The sequence below is a fragment of the Caretta caretta genome, chromosome 1, assembly GCF_965140235.1.
Source record: "Caretta caretta isolate rCarCar2 chromosome 1, rCarCar1.hap1, whole genome shotgun sequence".
Classification (NCBI taxonomy): domain Eukaryota; kingdom Metazoa; phylum Chordata; order Testudines; family Cheloniidae; genus Caretta; species Caretta caretta.
Genome location: NC_134206.1, coordinates 279,345,784 through 279,367,183, shown reverse-complemented (window position 1 = coordinate 279,367,183; position 21,400 = coordinate 279,345,784). Strand labels below are relative to the sequence as shown.

The 21,400-nt window shown below is 39.2% G+C and overlaps 1 protein-coding gene across 1 annotated transcript; it reads right to left on the bottom strand.

The window, feature by feature from the left end:
• Nucleotides 1–2,928: 2,928 nt before the first annotated feature.
• On the bottom strand, nucleotides 2,929–21,386 carry CCDC59 (coiled-coil domain containing 59). The gene is made up of 4 exons (XM_048835679.2): nucleotides 21,100–21,386; nucleotides 18,953–19,175; nucleotides 8,645–8,744; nucleotides 2,929–5,117 (listed from the first exon to the last, which is right to left on the bottom strand). The coding sequence occupies exons 1-4, from the start codon at nucleotides 21,227–21,229 to the stop codon at nucleotides 4,956–4,958; spliced, it is 615 nt and encodes a 204-aa protein (XP_048691636.1). The 5' UTR covers nucleotides 21,230–21,386; the 3' UTR covers nucleotides 2,929–4,955.
• Nucleotides 21,387–21,400: the final 14 nt, after the last annotated feature.

Genomic DNA, 21,400 nt, shown 5'->3' with positions numbered 1-21,400 from the left:
AAAAGGTGCCAGGGCTCAAACGATATTTTTACTTTCATAACTGACGCAGCAAGCCCAGGGGTGCCAGAGCTAGGAACTGCCAAGCCAAGAGGTGCTGGGGCTCAGACCTGGCACAAATTAAGCACTGCTCCCCACCCTTCAGGAACTGCTGCTGCTGCTATGGATTGGGACTGGGACCACCAGGAGAAGCAGTAGAAAGCGTTGCTGCTGTGATGAGGTGCTGAACTACAATCAAGCAGCAGCTCAAGATATCCTACAAGTCTCTTAGGGGAGGTCTCCACAGCCTGTGGCAATGAGCTTCTGAGCCCAGGTCAACAGAGCTCAGGGAGCTTCCGCTGTGGCACTAAAAATAGCTGTGCAAACATTGCAGCTTGGGTTGGAGCCTAGCGCTTCAGAGTCCAAGCAGTAACTTCATGGCACTGTCTACACAGCTACTTTTTTTTTTTGGCACCGCAGTGGGAGCCTGAGTCTGTCAAACCGGGATTGGAGTCTCGCAGCCACTGGCTGTGCAGACATACCCTGTGTGGTTGGAAAGACTTTGGCCGACTAGAGCCCCCTAAGACTGCTGGATGGCCCCACTTAAGCTTTTAGCATGTATGTAGGAACTTTTTTATGTTTTCTCTGTAACGGTTTTACATTAAGAATAAAGGTGCTTGCTTAGGGAAACAAAGACCTGTGTGCTAACTTGTAACTTGGCAATATACTGTTCCTAGCCCTCAGAGAGAAAGCAAAGCACTGGCCTTCAGGCAGACTGGGGATACTACAGTGTAAAGGAGTTACACAGTCACAGTGCAGAGAGTTGTGCAGCCTTAAAACCTCCCCATAAAAAGGGAGTAAGACAAGGGACCCTGGCCAAAGACAGGTGATGGTAGGACATCTGCCTGGGAAGGGCACTCCTGGAGCAGACCACTGCAGGGGGAAATACAGGTGCAGTTACCCTGAAACTGTAAGATACCCAGCTACAGGAAGAACCACTTAAAGTTCATTTTCATCATTAAGCAAGAATTAAACAACAAAAATGGTGGAGAAACAAGAGAGGGAAAACAGCGAAAGGAAAGTAAAAAGGCTGGGGCTTGCTGAAACAAAATTGTGATGGACATAGTGCCACACAGCTGATCTGTACTCTGAATGGGGAGAAAAGAAGCCTGAAACTACTATGATACAATCATCCCCCAATTCTAGTTCTTTAAAATTAACACAGAAGAGACCAGGCAAGCTGCAAAAAGCCTGCAGGAACATTCAGCTGGATGGAAAGCAATTCATGTTCTGACCCACTAGCCAGCATTCAAGACTCCTCAGTGGTAAGAAGGAATAGGATGACATTCTTAATAAACCCATCCCAAAAACATTTAGTAGTCAGGAATACTAATTGATGAATGAAGGGCTAATGATTTATAGTTTATGGGCCCATTATACAATGAATCACACAGGAAAAAACTTGAATTAAAAATCTTGAAAAGAAAATTAATAAGTGACTGAAGGCAGAATTCTGAATCTTTAAATGAGAATAGGAGTCTGCCAGAAATGTTTAGTAGAGTAAAATAGAGTAGAGACAAATGTTTTACAGGGACAGCTTATATCCCACTATCTGAAGTGGTGATAGAATCCATAACCCCTGAGAATTTCCTAATGAATGAATCAAAGGTTTGGGGCTTGTGAAATTTCTCCTTAATGTTTTGATGACTAACATGATGACAATTATCTGTTCAACAGTTATACCTGTGGGTTTGGGAAAAACAATCCAAACAAGCCCCTCCAAACATTAACTAGACACAAATCTGTCAGGAAAATGTCTGCCATCTATTTAATCATGTGCAACAGCATTATTATAATTATGTTAGTACTTCATTCATATACATTCATAATTGTATGGAATGGTATATAGTTTACTGTATGCTCATAAGCCCACTTTCTTCAATTTCATCCACACTCATTTAAATTAAGCTTAAAAGTTTGTTTGATGGAATACAGATGGAAAAGCAACCAGGATACTTAAATTAATTTCATGTGAATAAGTTACATCGTATTCATTTTTTAAATGAAAAAAACTCATGAGTTAATTAACCATATGCAAGAAAAAAAAATTGAAGGGAAGAAAAAGTAGATGTGGGAAGTGTAGAGAACACCAAGCATAAATTCAAAGCCCACTGTACTTTCAGAAGTAAAAGGAACGGAAATGTAGTTGAAGGTACTCCTCATTTATATCTTCAACTCTGCACAAGAGGAAAGGGTGGAAACAGGAGAGTACCTCCAGATGGAGGCTGCTCTCTAGAACACTGGTCTGGTGCATTTATCCCAACAATGGCAATCCATACAGACCGTGCTTGAGAAAGGTGAAGTACTAAAAATCATACCCCAGAAACTGTATGAATCTGTTTTCCAGCCACCAAAACCAACTTGAAGCAAAAATGCTGAAAGGCACTTCTCAATAAAGACCATTTTCCTGCCACAGTGCAGCTTTCTATGAGCAAAGAGTTTGAGAGACTAAACTTGGAAAATTTCAGCATGGAAGGTTAAAGTAACTGAAAATAAGGGGGTAGGATAGAAATACTGTTAAAATTAGTGATGGTGAGTGTGATGTGCTGACTCTATAATAAAGATGACTATTCAGATATACAAGAGCCTTTACTTTCTCTCCTGCAGGTAATGCATTCATCTGCTAAAAAAGATTCTTAGGAGAAAAGCTCACTTACTCTGTTGCCAAATTCTATAGTATACTGCTTGAATGAGATTACAGCAATGATGCAGAACCAAGAGGGCAAGTTGTGTGAAGAGGCAGTAGGAGGCAAATCCTTACGGCTCTGAGAAATGAGAACAAACTGTCTATCCCCAATTCTAAACTACTTCACTCTGGAGGGAGCTTAAAGTCAACCAATCAGATTTTATAGTTTGTTTTCTACATGAGTACTTCAAATAAAAACAAAGACAGCAAGAGGATTCTTTTATTTCAGAAGATACTAAACATCTCATAACAATACATTGTTAATAGCATAAATATTTCTCTAGAATTTGATCTGCAGATCTGATGGTTCTTCTTACGGCGTATGGCCTGAAGAAGTCTTTCCATTACATTCAATTCGTCCTTATATGGAATGGTATCAATGAGAAATTCCAAGTTCCCTCACTGCTAATTATGTATATGGATGTGCAGAAGGGGACCCTCTAGAGTCTACAGCTTAGTTATTTTTGCAGCCTTTGCTTTGACAACTGATCAAATTTGAAGATTCATCCAAGTGTCTGGATGAACAGACCCTCCTCCCCTTTGTGTCTGAATAATCTTTATCAGATGTAGAGACTCATCCGACATTATTTATTGGCTGTCAAAGCAGGGAGAGAGAATTCTGACAGGACTGAATTTCCACATGAAAATCTAAGAGGGTAGTTTCCTTTCAGTAATACTCTCAAAGCACCCCATCCCCTTAAAAAAAAAAAAATAAATCTAACTTATAAAGCAATACTCAAAGATCAAAGAAATAACTTCATACCTTTTTAAACAAATGTGGTTTATACCACAAAATATATTGCAAATTAAACTATGAGATGAATTTTTTTCAACTTGATATGAATTAATGCCTCACAGTTCTTAAAGGGGACCAATTACACCTCAAATGCACCTTTTTGTTCAAACTTCAAAACATGGCATTTTAATATATGGAGGAATAAGTTAAAAGTTTTATAAACATTTACCACTTTTGTAATAAACCCTTGTGAAGTGAGGTTCTTCATTTTTGTATTGCACCACATTATATTGACCATACTATGCTTGTTGCTATTTAAAATTACAACCTTAAAAATGATTTTCTGAATGCTATGGAAGATAGAAACATGGGAACATACTGTTCTGAAAAAAATTTTAACTGCTGCCATGGCTGCAGGCAAGTGTACAAAAATTAACATTTTTATAGCTACACCCAGAGCTAAATATCATTAGCATTAGTAAACATCACCATCGCCCAACTTAAAAACAAGCCCGTAATATTTACAAGATTTGCCTGAATGTTTTCAAGAGAGGAAAAAATTCTCAGTAGAAGGAACCATTACTATTAGATTTAAAGTGATAGCACGGAAAAATGTTAAACAGATGTAAATAGAGTTCAAATGTATTTATGGACGATCCGTTACAAGAAGAAGAGCCATAAACAAGATATGCAAAGATATTTAGCTAACATGTGGAATGACCAAAACACATTATCTGTGCAACTGAAAAAATCTAGATGAGAGCATACTAATCTCTGGAAAATCTTATCCTAATAGGGGAAAGGGAAGTGTTCTAATGCAGTGATGCAAATGAGACTGTCTTCACTTCTCAAGCAGTAGTCAAAATGTCTTACTTCCATTGATGAGGTCAAAGATTTATTTATTTAAAAATCCACTGGTATCTTAGAATTGGCCACAGAATTAAACATAATTAATACAATACCTAGCTCTTACACAGCATGTTTCCATCAGCAGATCCCAAACTGCTTGGCAAGTTCATTAGACATCACGTTCACATAGTTTACCATCCTGTTTCTCTCTATTCAACAGACATGATTTCAGCAGCCAACAACACAAGAACTGCTAGAGCTGAAAACAAATGCTTTATGCCATCTGAAAAGCAGCATGGAATCCCAGCTCTCAAAAATGTAAAAAGTCTCAAACTAGCAATTTGGGATATTGGCTGGTAAAAATCAAGTATAGAACTGAAGAATAAACCAAGGTGCTAATTAGAACATTTACTGTAAAGGTTCAATATCCCACAATCTGCTTGAGCTAGAAATATTATTTTCAGACCAGTACAAATGTTTTCAGGACCAATGACTTTCTCCAGCACAATCCTGGACCAATAATCAGAACAAACAAAAACAGTTGCCATATATTCTCATAAAAAAATAATCACCTACAATAAAAAGTTCCAGTCATTACATGTATTTAGTAGATTGATTTAATTCACTGAAAAGAGAAGATAATCTGGTCTATGTTTTTTGTTGTATTTTCTGAAGGAGAAATTCTATTTGTAAATTTAGATTTGGCTGTCCTTTTTTGGTCCTTTTACTTAATATTTTATAAGTTTCCATTTTCTTTTGCTTGTAGAGCCTTTGAGCTTCTTCTCTTTCTCGTTTCCTTTTCTCTGCTGCCTGAAATAAAAGCAGCAAAAATGTAACTGACATGAGAACATCAGAATCAGTACAAACCCCGAGACGTGATTTTTAAATAATTCACGCGTCTTCGTGAAAATATTGGAAGTTGGGTACTATACTGGTTTTATGGCCACCACCTCTTTTAAAAGAAATTTGAGAACTGAAGAAGAGTCAGATATTATTGTAACAGAAACAAATGTTACATTCACCTAAAGCATTGGAATGAAGACTGCGTTGGCAACTTCACATCTGTGGCACAATGGTACTCTCTACCATAAAGCTAAAGCTCTTTTGTCTTTCACACAGACCTTTCTAAAGGGCTGGCTGAGGCTGTAGAATGAAATCCCACAGGAACGAAGGAAAATCACAAACCTCACCACCTTCTGTTCCAAGGGCAAGACACATTTTTTTTTTCACCTGCTTTCTATAACAAACACATTACAACATACATATTAAAAAAACAAACTGAAACAAGAAATAAAAGCCTCCCCACTACAACGAGACACTGTACTACACACACTTCTCCCATTGGGGAGAGAATGAGAAAAAAAAACTGAAAGGCACACACATACTACAGTGACGAGCATGGTATAAAACTCTTTATATAATATTATTCAGCATTTAGGGCCAGTTTAGGTGCTACTATCAATATTTTGTTTTACATTGAATAAATTATTAAAGGAAATTATATTTTTAATGAGCACGCTAACTAGTTTGATACACTGAAGTCATGTCCGATCAAAATACGTGAAGCTGCCACTAATCAGACTAAAGGCTTGCTTCAGTTTATTTGGATGGCTGCTCTGATGGGATTTTATTCTTTGAAATGCAACACATAAAGGCCACAAAGACAGATGTCTTAGCAGCAGTGTGCATGTCAAGAGATGCTAGTTTATAAAATGCATATTATATTCTTTTCATTGCATAAAAGGCTTCAGAGTGTTTTGTAGACATTAAAAACACATGAAAAACAATTTTATGCAACAGAAATATTTCATAATTCAGCAGGAATAGTGCTTTATGTTGTATGAAAATATGAAGCGAGTTAAATGTAAATAACACAAACAAACATTTCTAAATAGGAATCCCAAAGCAGCTGAAAAATCTAAATAATGGCAAATACTAAGTCTCTTTCAAATACACCAAGTGTCCATAAATGAGTATTTTATTAATTAACATTACTGAAAAAATACTAAAATGTGTGGCACTGAACAAAAACAAACATCAAACACTCCTAATCAATTGCATTTCATGCAGGCCAGACAAAGAACCATCAGAGAAAAGTTACTTTAGATCAGTGCTGACATTGGGCTTGAAACAAATTATTCTGGAGCAGGAAGAATGACCCTGTCCATGTGGAATATGCAGGATGGCTTGTGTCTACAGGTATACATTTTGGAGGCTCTTCTTACTGACAAGACTACAAGAAAACACGTTTCTATGGAAAGGAAATAAACCTGACTTGTGGTATGGACAGATATGCTGTCTTAAAAAACATTAATATCATTGTGTGATCTATTAGAAACTTGATGTGTCAAGATTTACAACACTATTTAGCACTTAGGTGCAAACAGCAATGATGGAAGGTCTTACATCATCTTGTAAAAAACTTGGTTTTCTGCGGTCATTTTTCCTTGGCATCTTTAGGAGGATTTTGCGTGCTCTGAATAAGTGGAACACCTGAGAAAAGTTAAGAGTCCTCTCTTTGGAGGAGCATCCCCTCTCTTTAGAGCCTGTGGTTCAACAGCCCTGCTGTCAGGCATAAGGGGGACACAGACATGGAAATCCTGCCTGCAGAATAGGTGGGAGTGAAGACCTCTGAGACCACACTACTAGGTCTGAGTACCAAAGCCTTTTTGATCGGGGAGGGGGGAGGAGAAGGGGGGGGCGCGCGGCGCGGAGGAGGTTAGGATGACTTGCTTCCCCCTTCATCTTCTGAATCACTTTTACTAGTGACAAAAGAGGAGGGGGAAGCACAGAAAAGATGATTCAACTATCTGTGAGCCAGAGCCTCCATTCTAAGAGATTTCTGGCAAGTTTCCTTGGTGAAGAGTCTCACACCTTTATGATTTAACTGCATGAAAATATATCCCCCAGGGAGTGAAGTGGGAGGGCGCTAGATCCCTGCATATAAATTGGTCTGCTGTATTCAGGGTCCGGTCCAAGTTGTCCATCAGCTGACAGCTTAGCATGTTCACTTCTGTGGTGAGTGAGGGAAAGACATAATAAACAAGTCCTGCATCCTGACTTCAGGTGTCATTTTGTTCTCCAGGAACTTAGGTTTCATTAAAGAGTCTTAACATTGATGGTTACAAAAAAAACTTTCAGTATGTGAATTGAGTGTAGACTGACAGTGACTGTCTGAATTGCAGATAGCTTGGAGCTAGCCTTAAATTTCAATATTGTTAACAGTTTCATTGCTAAGCAAAGTATGGAAGGAATGATCCTATTATCATAGAAATGTAGCTCTGGAAGGCACCTCAGGGGTCACCAAGTTCAGCCCTTGTGCTGAGGCAGAACCAAGAAAACCTACATCATCTCCGACAGGTGTTGTCCAACCTGTTCTTAAAAACCTTCAATGATGGGGAATCCACAACTTCCCTTGGAAGCCTATTGCAGAGCTTAACTACCCTTAGAGTTAGAAAGTTCTTCCTAATACCTAACCTAAATTCCCCTTACTTCAGACAAAGCCCTTTCCTTCTTGTTCTGCCTGAACATGGAGAATAATTGATCCCAGTCCTCTTTATGACAGCCCTTAATGGATTTGAAGACTTATCAGATCCCCCTTCAGTCCTCTTTTCTCAAGACTAAACATGCCCAGTTTTTTTGTTTTTGACCTTTCCTCATAGGTCAGGTTTTCTAATCCTTTTATCATTTTTGTTGCTCTCCTCTGGAACTTTCTCTCGTTTATCCACATCTTTCCAGAAGTGTGGCAACCAGAATTGGGCACGGTACTCGAGCTGAAACCTCACCAGTGCAGTATACAGTGTGACAATTAACTCCCAAGTTTTCCATATGATAATCCTGTTAATACACTCCAGAATGATATTAGCCCCCTTTTTCTTTTTTTTGGTGCAACTGAATTACACTGTTATCTCATTATGAACATTTGCAGTTTCCAGAGCGAGTGACATCTCAGTTAGCATCACAAATGGATGGCACGGGGGAGATGTCACAACTTATTTTTCCCCAGTCAAAAAATCAAGTCCAAGAAGTCCAAGCAGGACAGCCAAACCTCACTGAAGGGAAGCCAGATCAAAGAGCACAGGGGTCATCAACTCCTGTGAAGTATGAGCTTAGCCAGATAAGTACATAGTATATTAAAACTCATAGAGAGAACAAAACTCAGGAAACCCAGTGCAGTGCACAACAGGAGAGCATGAACAATCATATTTTAACACTTGTACATTCGTGAGTGGTGTTTAATCTGATTTCGGAGACAAAGAATATCATTTACCGCCCCCCTCCAATTTAACCTCTGGACACAATCCTGCCCCAAATATCTCAATTTAAGATGTGTTCACCTCTTTCTTCTTGGCGCGTTCAGCCTTTATTTTCTCATATTCTTCTTTTGCTTTTTGATTCGAAGTTTTCTTTTTAAACTTCTTTTGAGTCGTATGTGACCTATAATGGACAAGTGTACATGTAATCAGCTCATGGGTCTTTAGATTACCACAATCATAACTGTAGCACAAAGCAGGATTGATTTAGTATAGACTATTTAGGAATTAAGTGGCTCTAAGAAGAGACCATGAATCTTTACATTAAAAAAAACAAACAAAACAAAAAACAAACACAAAATACCCTCTTTTTTCACAACAAAAAAGGCATTTGTCTCTTCATTCTTGTGTCTGCTGGGACTGCAATGTGTTCTTGATTACACAAATACTAGAAATCTCACCAAATTTCTATACCAAAAGCACGCTTAGTCCTGCCAAGAGTGCAGGGGACAGGACTAGATGATCTCTCGAGGTCCTTTCCAGTCACAGGATTCTATGATGCTTACCTGATCCAAACCTGTGGATTATTTATTTATCACAATCATGATGGGATCAAGTTTCTCAGTAAATTCTTAATATACCAGCGACTGAACTACCTGGAGCTGTGTGCACAAAGAGGAATGGCAGGGAGTTGTTCTAAGTAGTACAGTGCCTCTTGTGCCCTGTGCATATGGCCCACAGAACTGAGGGGTTGCATTAGGGATATTTCTGCTCCCCACATCACCACCCTCTTCAGACTGCAGAGAATTCCATGTAGTAATCTGGCAGGAGGCAATGTAGCTTAGCAGGGGTAGATGTTTCCTGCCACCACACTCCCCCTCCCTTGTGGGATTTTTCTTTGTAACAGAGTTATCAACCTTCATGATTTTGTTCAGATTCCCAATTTTTACATTATTTAAATAGCATGATAGGTAAATAAGGACTCAAGCCATTAGCAACATTTAAACTGGTTCTCTTTGAAAATAGGTAATACTTCTGAATGAAAATACTTCTGCCAGACAAACTAACAGGTGGATAAATTCCTTGATGCTCTATAGATTTCAGAGATGACAGCTAATCAGTGCCATCTAGCAAACATGATATAGGCTCAGTCAGAAAAAAAAGGAAAGATACTGTCTTAGAACTGTCTTAGAACTCATGCTGACATTCAAAAGTATCACATTTATTTTCTGCAAGTCATCAGTTTATTTTCAGCTCCATCATGTGGCAAGACTGTGTACTAACACCTAAAATTGAGAGCACACCATTTTCATAGTATGCTACTATTTTAAATAGTAATGCAGTATACAAAGACAAATGCCAAAAAAAAAAAAAAAAATAGAATAGAAACACCATAGACAAGATTCTACTTGATATCCCCTACACCTTAATACAGAATGTGGTAAAGTGGCAAATAATCCCAAACTATATTAACTAGGATTCAAACTATTAAAAAAATAATAGCAATTAATCGCAATGTTTAAAAAAAGTCACAATCACAGTTTTAATCGCACTGTTAAACAATAATAGAATACCTATGTAAATTATAAATATTTTTGGATTTTTTTCTACATTTTCAAATATATTGATTTCACTTACAACACAGAATACATGTGTATAGTGTTCATTTTATATTATTTTTATTACAAATATTTACACTGTAACGATAAAAATAAACAGTATTTCTCAAATCACTTCATACAAGTAGTGTAGTGTAATCTCTATCTGGAAAGTGCAACATACAAATGTAGAATTATCTTTTTTTTTTTTTTTAAACATAACTGCACTCAAAAGCAAAACATTGTAAAACTTTAGCGCCTACAAGTCTACTCAGTCCTACTTCTTGTTCAGCCAGTTGCTAAGACAAAACAAGTTTGTTTACATTTATGGGAGATAATGCTGCCTGCTTCTTATTTATAAATGTCATGTGCCTTTCTCACTTTCAGGTAACATATTTGAAAATGTAGAAAAATATCCAAAAATATTTATAATAAATTGAAATTGTATTCTATTATTAACAGTGTGATTAATCACAACTATTTCTTTTAATCTAGTTAATTTGTTTTGCATTAATTGCTTGCATTAGCTGCGATTGACAGCCCTAATATTAACTGTCATGAATCAAATTCATGTAGCACATGTAATACAGCAGCAGTCATACAATCAATAAGAGCAAGAATTTCTGGAGACTCAACTTCAAGCAACTGTAACACATTAATACAAAGTGACTTGAAAACTATACTTGTACAACCATATTAATTAGTACAATAATTTCACTGTTGCACTATAATGTATTAAGTGTTTTTAAAGATAAAGTGATAGATTTATATACTTAAAAACAAATAAGATGCAACAAGATTTGTAATTAGCTCTGGCCAAAGTTCCAATGACAGTAAAATCCTCAGAAGTGAACATTATCACTAGAACACCTCAGTGAAATTCTCTCTTCAATATATGAACTACTAAGAACAAAATTTTAAGTCTCATCATTCCACATGAGAATTATGATTCACGACAAGGGGATAGTTGGAGAGACATCAGTGATATAATCCATCACAGAGTATCATCATCTAGTACAGTGGTTCCCAAACTTGTTCCGCCGCTTGTGCAGGGAAAGCCCCTGGCAGGCCGGGCCGGTTTGTTTACTTGCCGTGTCCGCAGGTTCGGCCCATCACGGCTCCCAGTGGCTGCAGTTCACTGCTCCAGGCCAATGGGAGGTGCTGGAAGTGGCGGCCAGTACATCCTTTGGCCTGCGCCACCCACTAATCGGGGCGCCTTGAATATGTGAACACCTTAAAACAGGGGTTCTCAAACTTGGGGTCGCGACTCCTCCGGGGATCACAAGGTTATTATGTGGGGGTCACAAGTTGTCAACCTCCATCCCCAATCCCTGCTTTGCCTCCAGCACTTATAATAGTGTTAAATATAAAAAAAATATGTTTTTAATTTGTAAGTGGAAATCACACTCAGAGCCTTGTTTTATGAAAGGATAACCAATACAAAAGTTTGAGAACCACTGCCTTAAAATGATATACTCAAGTGAAGAGATGTAGACAAGTGGGATAAAATAACAGCCTTTGGAGGCTTCATACAGGAACAATATGGTGTCCAAGCTGCAGCTGTCAACGATGAAAACGGAAAGTGAAGAGTCAAAGGTTATAATGGCCAAATTAAATAGTATGTAAGAACCATAGTCTAAAGAATGAAGTAGGTGAGTTATCCAATGGATGCTTTTGATTATATGTAGTGGGTAGAAACCTACTATACAGCTAGCCTAAGTAAATAATTGAAAGATAACACATTTTTTTTTTCAAATTGTTATTATGGGCTGCCTACAAATGTTCTAAATTTAATCTCTATTGCTTAGCTGGGATTGGAAACACTTTCAGCACAAAATACTGAAATTAACTTTCTGTGAACATTCATACAAATAAATTGGATCACCCGAATGGCTGCAGACACAGAAAGGCTTAAGAAAATTTAAACATTTGAATTAAGCTGTGTAAGTGTGTAAAGTATCTTCTATTTTCACACTATTATCACAGTTCTAAAATTGGATCATGGACACTGTGAGTGATGAACTGATTGACAAGATGAAAGATGATAACTTCTGTATTGTAAGAAGAACAGTTAATCTGAATATTGAACTGTAGTTAAAAAGGTGCTGGGTCAAAATTAAGTTTATTTGAAAGTAAGGTGACAGGACTCAGGTGCAGTTGGTTTAGGCATGTTGAGTAAGTGGATTATGGAAATTTATGTACAGTGAGGAAGCACAATGAGATGATATGGAAAAAGGCCCAGGCAGGACCCCATTTACAATACATTTTGCCTCAAACTGCTCTACTAATAGTCCCCTATTTTTTTATTTATATAAAAAAAAATTGTACTCATCATGGAAGTGCAGACACATTTGGAGGATAAAACATATGTAATGTGTATTTTTAAACAGCTGTCATGACTTTAGAAAAGATACAAGGAATACCTTATCCAATTTAAGATGTAAGCAAAAAGCTGTTTAAAAGTTAGTGGAATCTTTTCATTGACTTCAACAGGAATGAGATCAGGGCCACTGTGACAAGCAGCACAAAATCTAAAATAGATTTGCTTTGCAGTCCAAAAAAAAAAGACACTAACAATCTTCAGAAGCACATTATCCCCCCATCATCCGAGGGCACTGGCTGATAACATCACCACCTAATAAATTACCTGTAGCACAACAAAGGGAGTGTTTGCAAAAAACATTTTCTCCCTATTAGATTTAGAAACCAATCAACTTACCTTTAAAGGGAAAAAAAATAAGGATTTTTAAATAATAATTTTAACATTAAACACAGTATTAAAAAGCAGTTGTTCATTTTTCCAAATAAAAGTTCAAAGCTATTTATTCCATAGAGACTATCATTTTCCTGTTAACATGAAAGTAGGAAAATTAGGACAGAAAAATGCCTTTTGCATTTACACTCAACATAAAATATAAACTGAAATTTAACTACCATTCTCTTCCAACCAGTGTAGTTTTAATTTAAATTCCTCTATTGCTACAGGATCTGTGCAGGCATCTCAGTTAGTAGGATTTGGGGACGAAATTAGTAAATTATTTGGCCCAGAATCATTATTTCATTCTTCCACTGAAGTCCCATGGAAAAATTCTCATTATTTCAGAGGGCTCAAGAAATGTTCCCACTCATTTTTCCATCATGTGCTGAATAAATTGTGTTATGTGCCTATGTGTGCCACCAGTAGAAACAAAAAAACCTAGATATAATATATATTTTTAAAAAGTTACATAGGGATAATTAGTCGAACCAGGACAAGTTTGGCATTTTAGAACTCACTACTCAAAGAATTAATTTTAAGTGTAAGAGAAATAAAAATTATGAAATGCATAGACCAGTCAAAACACTAAAATAACACTTTGAAAGAATAAAATTACAGCGAATATGTGCACTGAAGGAAGTACCAAAAAGCAACAATAATAATACAAGTAGGTGTTGGGAGGTGAGTTTGAAAGAGACTGTGTGTGTTGGCTGCTGGTGTAGGGCTAAATTTGATAATTGTACTATAAGAATTGATGTAAACCTTGATTTCATTCTGCCAGCCACCTTTTTTGAATAACGGAAAGGAATGACTGTCTGAGACTGGCATCCTGTTTCCCATATGCATTACAATTAGGACCTGTTATAAAGTTTAGTTAGTAAAAGACAGGATTTTGTATTGTGTCTATGAAAAATAGATTAGAGAAATGTTGAGGGCCTGAAGCCCCAATGTGAACTGTTTTAGTTATAAGATTTAGCAAGGCTTAATTTACAATGTAGACTGTTTGTATGACTGAGGAATACATACATCAGGAAATTATCAGGACTTGTGTATGTGTTGTGTGACTGAAAAGCATATGCTAACTGTTGTATTTACAATAAACGTGGCACTTTGCCTTATCCCTCTTATAAGATCCTATTGGTATTATTTTATTAGTGTAACACTAATTGGTGGAAAATTGCGGAAGGGGGAATGCTGGCATTTGTCCCGGTTATTGTAAAACCAACTAGTGTGCACACGACCTGCTCTTAGGAGCACGACATTATTATTGGTTAACCAAGCCTGCTGACCTCTGGAAGGTAGAGGCTTCATAAAGAGCTCATAATATTCTAAGCTATGATTACAGAATCCAAGCCAGATTGTTCACCGAAATATCAGGGGTAACAAGAGCCTAAGGGCCTGGCAACACGCTGAATGATATCAGAGGTAGATGGATCAGAGAATCTAGGCTGTGTCACTCACTGAGCGATATCGGGGTGACGTAGGAAACAAAATAAGCTTGTAAAAATGTTTAAGGAAAGGGACCAGGAGCGGGGGTGGGGGGGACCTGGGGGGGCTAGTTGAGAAGCCCACCCTCCTTGCTAAATTGGTAATGGAACAAAGCTTGTGCCCATGGAAAGGGACAGTTCACCAAAAAAACCCAAAACCCTCCCGCCAGGATCGGGCCCAGATAAAGAAAGCGAAAAACAGGCTACAAGCCCTGAGGGCATGGTGGCAGAAATAAGGAAAGGAGTAAGTGCAGACAGGGGGAACAGAAACAATACTTGGAATGGTGAAATCTAAGTTGATTAAGGTGTTTTTTTGGAAAATGAGCAAGTGATTTAACTAACTGCAGAAGCTGGAGGGAATTAAGCAGCTAAACTTTGTGAAAATGTTAAAAAGAAAAAAAGTGTTAGAGGAAAAGAATTCTTGGTTTCTTTGCAGCCATTCTGAAGGAAAAATGGGCCCTTTTCCAAAGGAATGTCTGTAAATTAGCCAGGCAAAAATAAACTGATTAAAATCATTTGGACAATTTAATCAAATTTGCTAAAAGAACATAAGGGGGTTCTATTGGAACTTAACTGCCACAAATGTATAAAGGGAATGTAAGATATAAAAAACAGAGCAGCGTGGCAGGAATGTTAAGAAGAAGAAAATGTGTACGTATCTATCTGTGTGTGTAAATATGTAAAGTTCTAAGGACCAATTGGTTTTGTTTCCGTTTTAAATACTGCCACTAAAAATCCATCTGACTCTAATTGAAAGTTGCAAAACTGACAGAACTTTTTGCTAGACACAGGTGATTAGTGTTGTTTGGCTTTGGGATTTAACCCTTAAGAGGTAAATCAATGCTTTACTAAATTTAAAATGTTAAGTTGTGGCTGCAGGAGGGCAGTTAAAATCAGGAGAACAGGAATAGATTCTGGATTCGTTTTTTGTATTTGTTTTTTTGGTAACAAAATAGCAGATAAGAGCTGTAGTAAAAGAATAAGAAATTAAAAAAGACAGCGCTCCTCTGAAGCAACAGCAGGAGTGAGGTGCACAAAACAAAAGAAGCAATGTTAGAAACACTGAACCTTAAGATGGCTCTGAGTAATCAAACTGTCACTTTGATAAAGGTACATGAAAACTCTGTAAGCACAAAAAGAAATAGTTACACCTTATGTAAAAATTGATATGGATAATGTTATAGAAGTTAAACTATGGAAGGAATGTACATTTTCCCCAGAACATGTGCAGTATACATTGTAAAAGAAATGCAGACATACCATGCTACTTAATTAAAATCCTATTAGGGCTCCAAAGGGAGCCTCACAATAGGTTGTGTTTTCTTTTTCAGGTCGCTGTATGTTTTGAAAGCAGGAGTTAAAAGTGAAGCGTAATCAAAACTCTGTTAAAAGTTAACTGTGTCCCTTTTAAGATAGAGTCTCTAAGCTGCTGATGGCTTTGGATCCAAAAGCAAGCAAGGAAGCAGTCTGTGTTAATGCAAATTACCTAACTGATAAAGAAAGCAGCACAAAGAAGCTGCAGATAAAGGACATACCTGGTCAGCAAACAAATTGTCTGAATAAAAGGCATGGTATAACAAGATACTTGTAACAGATTTAATGTTAATAAGTACCCCTGCAACAATGTATATAGTGTGTATGATTTTTGGAAAAATCCTTTAAGGTCACATGGTAATGATGCTTCTCAGCTATTACCTGTAAATAAACTTAAAGCTTATCACAGCAGGAAAAACATTATAAACTTGGTCTGCTGTATAAGAAGGGAAACTGAGGTACCGCACCTCGTGGATTTAATGATTAAACAGTGGGATAATTTCCCCATAACTCTTGAAAGGTAGAAGCCATTGAAACCTGGCCTCCCTATAGAATAAAACACAGGAAAGTATGGGTGTAATTCCTCTGTTTTGCCTGCAATCAACAATGATATTTGTGAAAGAAATATTTTAAGCAATAATCTGCCACCCCAAAAGGGGTAGAAACATGTTCTTTTTGTCTTTCAGAAAATCAGGAAAAGCTGATACCAGCTGAAAAGCAACCCGAAATCCATGAATCTACTGTCACAATAGAAATTGTGTTTTGTGTTCTATGTTTTGTCTTGTCAATGTTTGGGGTAATATCAGAACACACTAAGGTTTTAATACACTTCAAAAGAAAAAAAATCACTAATACTGCATCCATTCATACTAATATATGTTTCTAGCATAGAAAGGCCAGACATTTTAATTGAATAAATTGTTGTTAAAATCGCACACCAACAGGCTCTGGAAGCAAAAATATGGAAAGTTAGCCCACTCCCCATATTGCACATGGAATCCTTCTGGACCTCGAGCCAGTGGACTGGGGAGGGAGGGAGGGAAGCTATTGGACACCAGAGGTTGCACTGAGTGGGCTCCTCAAAAGTGGGTGTGCTTGTCCTTGCCTGTTGCTCCAGAGCTCTGTAGTAAAGATATTTCACTAAAATCATGTATGTGAAATAAATTGAATAATGAGACCAAAGAACTGTATAATGGGCTATGTGTATGTGTTAATTCTTGGAAAAAAGTGTTTTGGGAAGATAAAAGTGTAAGCAACCCACTAGTAGACAAATGTAAATGTAATGCAAGTACTGTATTTACCAATAATCGGCTTACTGTAAGCACTGATTTAGCTAAGTTCTCTATCAATCTTAGCACTGAATGGCAGAAAGATGCCAATCACCTGTTAAAAGGTAAAAAGGTAACACAGTTCCTAGAACAAACAAAAAGGCAATGTGGGAAACTAACATTCATATTATATATGCAAGACTGGAAACATGTTAAGAATTGCCACTGCAGAAAAACAGATAACAGCTTACCATTGGTATAATATTTTTACGGGCTGGTCACCCACCTGTAAAGGCATACTGTCAATTATGCTTCATCCACTGTTAATTGTACTGGTATTATCCTGCATCTGCTTAATTGGAATAATATGTATGTGTTGCTGGATAAAAAGACTGTTTGTTAAATTGCAACCACAAGCTCAAATCGCCTCTCAATATGTGGCTATGAGACAATTATATTAGATATGACCCACTTAAGAACTGTTCTTGAGGAGTCAAAAGGGGAAATACGTAGGGCTAAATTTGATAATTGTACTATAAGAATTGATGTAAACCTTGATTTCATTCTGCCAGCCACCTTTTTTGAATAACAGAAGGGAATGACTGTCTGAGACTGGCATCCTGTTTCCCATATGCATTACAATTAGGACCTGTTATAAAGTTTAGTTAGTAAAAGACAGGATTTTGTATTGTGTCTATGATAAATAAATAAATAAATGTTGAGGGCCTGAAGCCCCAATGTGAATTGTTTTAGTTATAATATTTAGCAAGGCTTAATTTACAATGTATTCTGTATACTTTGAAGGTTTCTGTGACAGAGTGTTCGTGTGAATGAGGAATGCATGCATCAGGAAAAGATCAGGACTTGTGTGTGTGTTGTGTGACTGAAAAGCATATGCTAACTGTTCTACTTACAATAAACGTGGCATTCTACCTTCTCTCTTTTATAAGATCCTATTGGTATTATTTTATTAGTGTAACACTGGGGAAAGCTGTGGCGCTGTCTCTTTAAGACACTCACTGAAAGCTCTTCTGCTCTGTCCTGAGCCCTGTCTCCCCTCCCCGGCTCTGCAGAGATGGGGTACATGGGTAGTGGGAGGGGGAGAGAGAGACAGACTGTGTCACCTGGCTGCTGGGGAAATTTCAGAAACAGTGCACCATCTCTTTAAGAAAGGCACTCAGAGTTCGGGGCTTGTCTACTTTACCGGGGGATTCACGCATGGTGACCAATGCATCAGTGGTCGATTTAGCGCTTAATCGACCGCATATCATTTTCCCATCGACTCCTGTACTTCACCGGATCAAGAAGAGTAAGGGAAGTCAACAGAAAAGCGTCTCATGTCGACATCATGTAGTGGGACCTTGCGGTAAGTAGATCCAAGCTATGTTGATTTGAGTTACACTATTCATGTAACTCAAATTGCGTAGCTTAGATCGACTTTTCCCTTTAGTGTAGTCAAGGCCTCAGACACTCACCATTCAGACTGCAGCAGCTCCGAGTCCTCCTGAACCAGGCTGTCCCCCTGCCCTGCTCTGCGGAGATGGGGTACAGTGGCGGGGGCCAGGGAACACCCTGACATCAGCTCCCTTCTGCACAGCCAGCAGAAGGGTCCCGGGAGCAGCTGCAGGATGGTGCAATGCAGGGGGGAGGGGCACCTGAACACATGCTACTGGCTGTGCATGCTCTGCTATCAGGTAGGCGGCACTTAAATCTCTCCTCTGCGGCCGCCCAAGCACATAGCTTACAGGGAACACAAGATGCAAACCCTAATTATTGTCAGTTTTGCTTTCTGGTTCTGATAAAATAAGCACACAGCTGTTGTTTGTAACAATTCAGAATAATATTTAATGTTAAGAAAACATATCTATACCTTTACTTAAAGATAACAAACCAACCATAGGACCTAAGCTGTGGCATCAGGTGACTTAAGAACGAAGGGGAAAAATTGTTTTAAAAATGATACTTACTTTACTGTTGTGCTGCATTTTTGTTCTAACAAAACTACAGTTCTTTTAGATTTTGATTGTTTCTCAAGCATTTCCTCCTCTGCTAAATAGAGATGCTTCAAGTGCTCTGGGTAAGAATCTGTATATTGAACTTTCCATTGAGGATGTGCCTTTCCCTCCTTTTTTAGTAATTTCTTGTATTCCCGTTGGATCTTTTGCTTTCTCCAAAATGCAAATCCTTGCCCTGAAGCCATTAGAAAGCGTGAGTTAGACACAAACTATCTAAGAAGGTAACTTAATAATAATACGCTTTTAGTCTGCTAGTGCATTTTTCACTCGTTTTTCCATCACATGAACCAGAACTAGCACCTTAACTGTTACTATAGACCAGGGGTTCTCAAACCCACCCCCCCCCCCGAATCCCCTCCCCACAATATGCTATAAAAACTCCATGGCCCACCTGTGCCATAACAACTGATTTTCTGCATATAAAAGCCAGGGCCGGTGTTGCAGGACAGTTGCCTGGGGCCTCATGCACAGGGACTCCCCCGAAGCTATATTGCTCAATCTTTGGCTTCAGCCCCAGGTGGTGGGGCTCAGGGCCCTGGGCTTCAGCCCCATGTGGCAGGGCTTCAGCTTTCTATCCTGGGCCACAGCAAGTCTAATGCTGGCCCTGCTTCGCGGCCCCCCAGGGGGCCCCGGACCCCTGGTTGAGAACCACTGCTATAGACAGGGCTTCACTGTTTTAAGTTGTGTCAAGAAAACTGAAAAAGGCTTCAAAACATTAGCACTTAGGCTGCTAGCACTGTTGTAGCTGCACCACTGTAGGAAAGTAGTTGCAAAACATGGTAGTGTGGTATCTTGCTGGTGATAATCACTTAAAAATACTTGGATGAACACACCAGACGATTCATAAGGTCTCCTTACAGCTTTTACAAATCCATTTTTGAACAGTGTTTATTTCTCATAATCTCTTGCTTTCAGCTCTGCGTATGAGATCAAAGGGAATTCAAAGAAGTGTTGCTAAAAATAATCTTGGATGCCCAAGAAATATTTAAGTACAACTGGAACAAAACTGTCTCAGTTACAGAAGTACAATGCTTTAAAGTACTTTAAAAGAAAACATTGTCTTATATCTTTCTTTCTTCATTTACCTGCTTTTTATAACTGTCCAGGGAAGAGCTCTCTCTCAAGCCTAGAAATATATGTCACCCTCAACACATACATGACTATTATTAACATTCACTCAAGTCACCCAAAGAAAAAAAAAAATAAATAGTTGTTCCACTTTGTATAGCCATTTATCAGTTAGAAGCATAAATGGGAGTCTTCTTTTCCATACAGAAGGATTAAACCATTCGAGCACTTGGATAACTGCACACGTGGTTTCCCTACAAGCATTTAGCTTAATCATTCCTGCTCAACGGCCAAAATTTGAGAGTTGCTTGGCTCACCCTTCAGTATTTTCTCTAAAACACTTTATCACTGATGTGTCTCCTACTACGAATGAAGGAATTAAAATGCATTTGCAACATATGTATTTCTTTATGTCCAACGAACCACAGAGCTGACCTGAACCCAAAGCAAAGACAGCTTGGGAGCCCTTCTGCATTCTGGGACCTCAAGAGCCAACTAGTTACAACCCCAGCAACTCCACTTTGCAAGGCTGGCCCCGTTAGATCATGCCCAGCCTTACCTATTTACAGCTCTCGAGTTAGCTTAGACCCCGCTCCCTGACCAATGCTAAGGAGGGGAGAAGACCCAACTGAGCCAGAGTCCCGACACCATTCCACGGGGGAACCCTGCTTCCAGAAACCGGGCGGGGATGAGGCCTGGAGCACAGGAAGCACCTGCCAAGAGCCTCCCACTCCTCCCCATTATAACGGTCAGAAAAGCGCCAGGCTTAGCTGCAGCCCGTGAGCCCCGGGCAGCCCGGGGCTTATGACACTACATGCAACGACGGCAACAGGCCCCGAGGGGCTGCGCGAGCTCTGGGCACAAGGGGCAGGGACGGCCGTTGGGGGGAAAGCGCGATTTCCCCCTATCCCCCGCGCGCTGCCCCTGAACGTTGGAGCCCGCGCGAGGCCGCTGCGGCGGCGCTCCCTCCTCCCCCCGCCACAGGAGCCGCGGGGCCCGGGCGGCGGCGGCGGCTCTCTCTCCCCACTCACCCTCCCGAACATTCCCCAGAAAGCTCTGCTGTGGGTCCGGCCGCCACTGCCGCTTTCGGCGAGGACCCTGGGCCGCCGCGGTGTTTCTCTTTGGGGCAGCCCGACGCCTCGTATTCCCTGCCGGTGCCATCAGCCTTCCTCCGGTCCCTCACGCTCGTCGTCGCGCTCTGCGCACGTCACCAAACAGCGCCCGCCTCCTAGCGGATAGATGGTGAACTCTGCTCGGTGTTCGATTCGCCAGCCTGACCACCTGAGGCAGGGCGAGCCCGAGCCGCCCGGCCGACAGACGTCACAAATCGAG

Coding starts and splice junctions, on each gene's coding strand:
- CCDC59 (XM_048835679.2), bottom strand. CDS start 21,229: ATGGCACCGGCAGGGAATACGAGGCGTCGGGCTGCCCCAAAGAGAAAC. Junction 19,176..21,099: donor TCTGGGGAATGTTCGGGAGG/GTGAGTGGGGAG, acceptor TAATGGCTTCAG/GGCAAGGATTTGCATTTTGG. Junction 8,745..18,952: donor AAATGCAGCACAACAGTAAA/GTAAGTATCATT, acceptor TGTCCATTATAG/GTCACATACGACTCAAAAGA.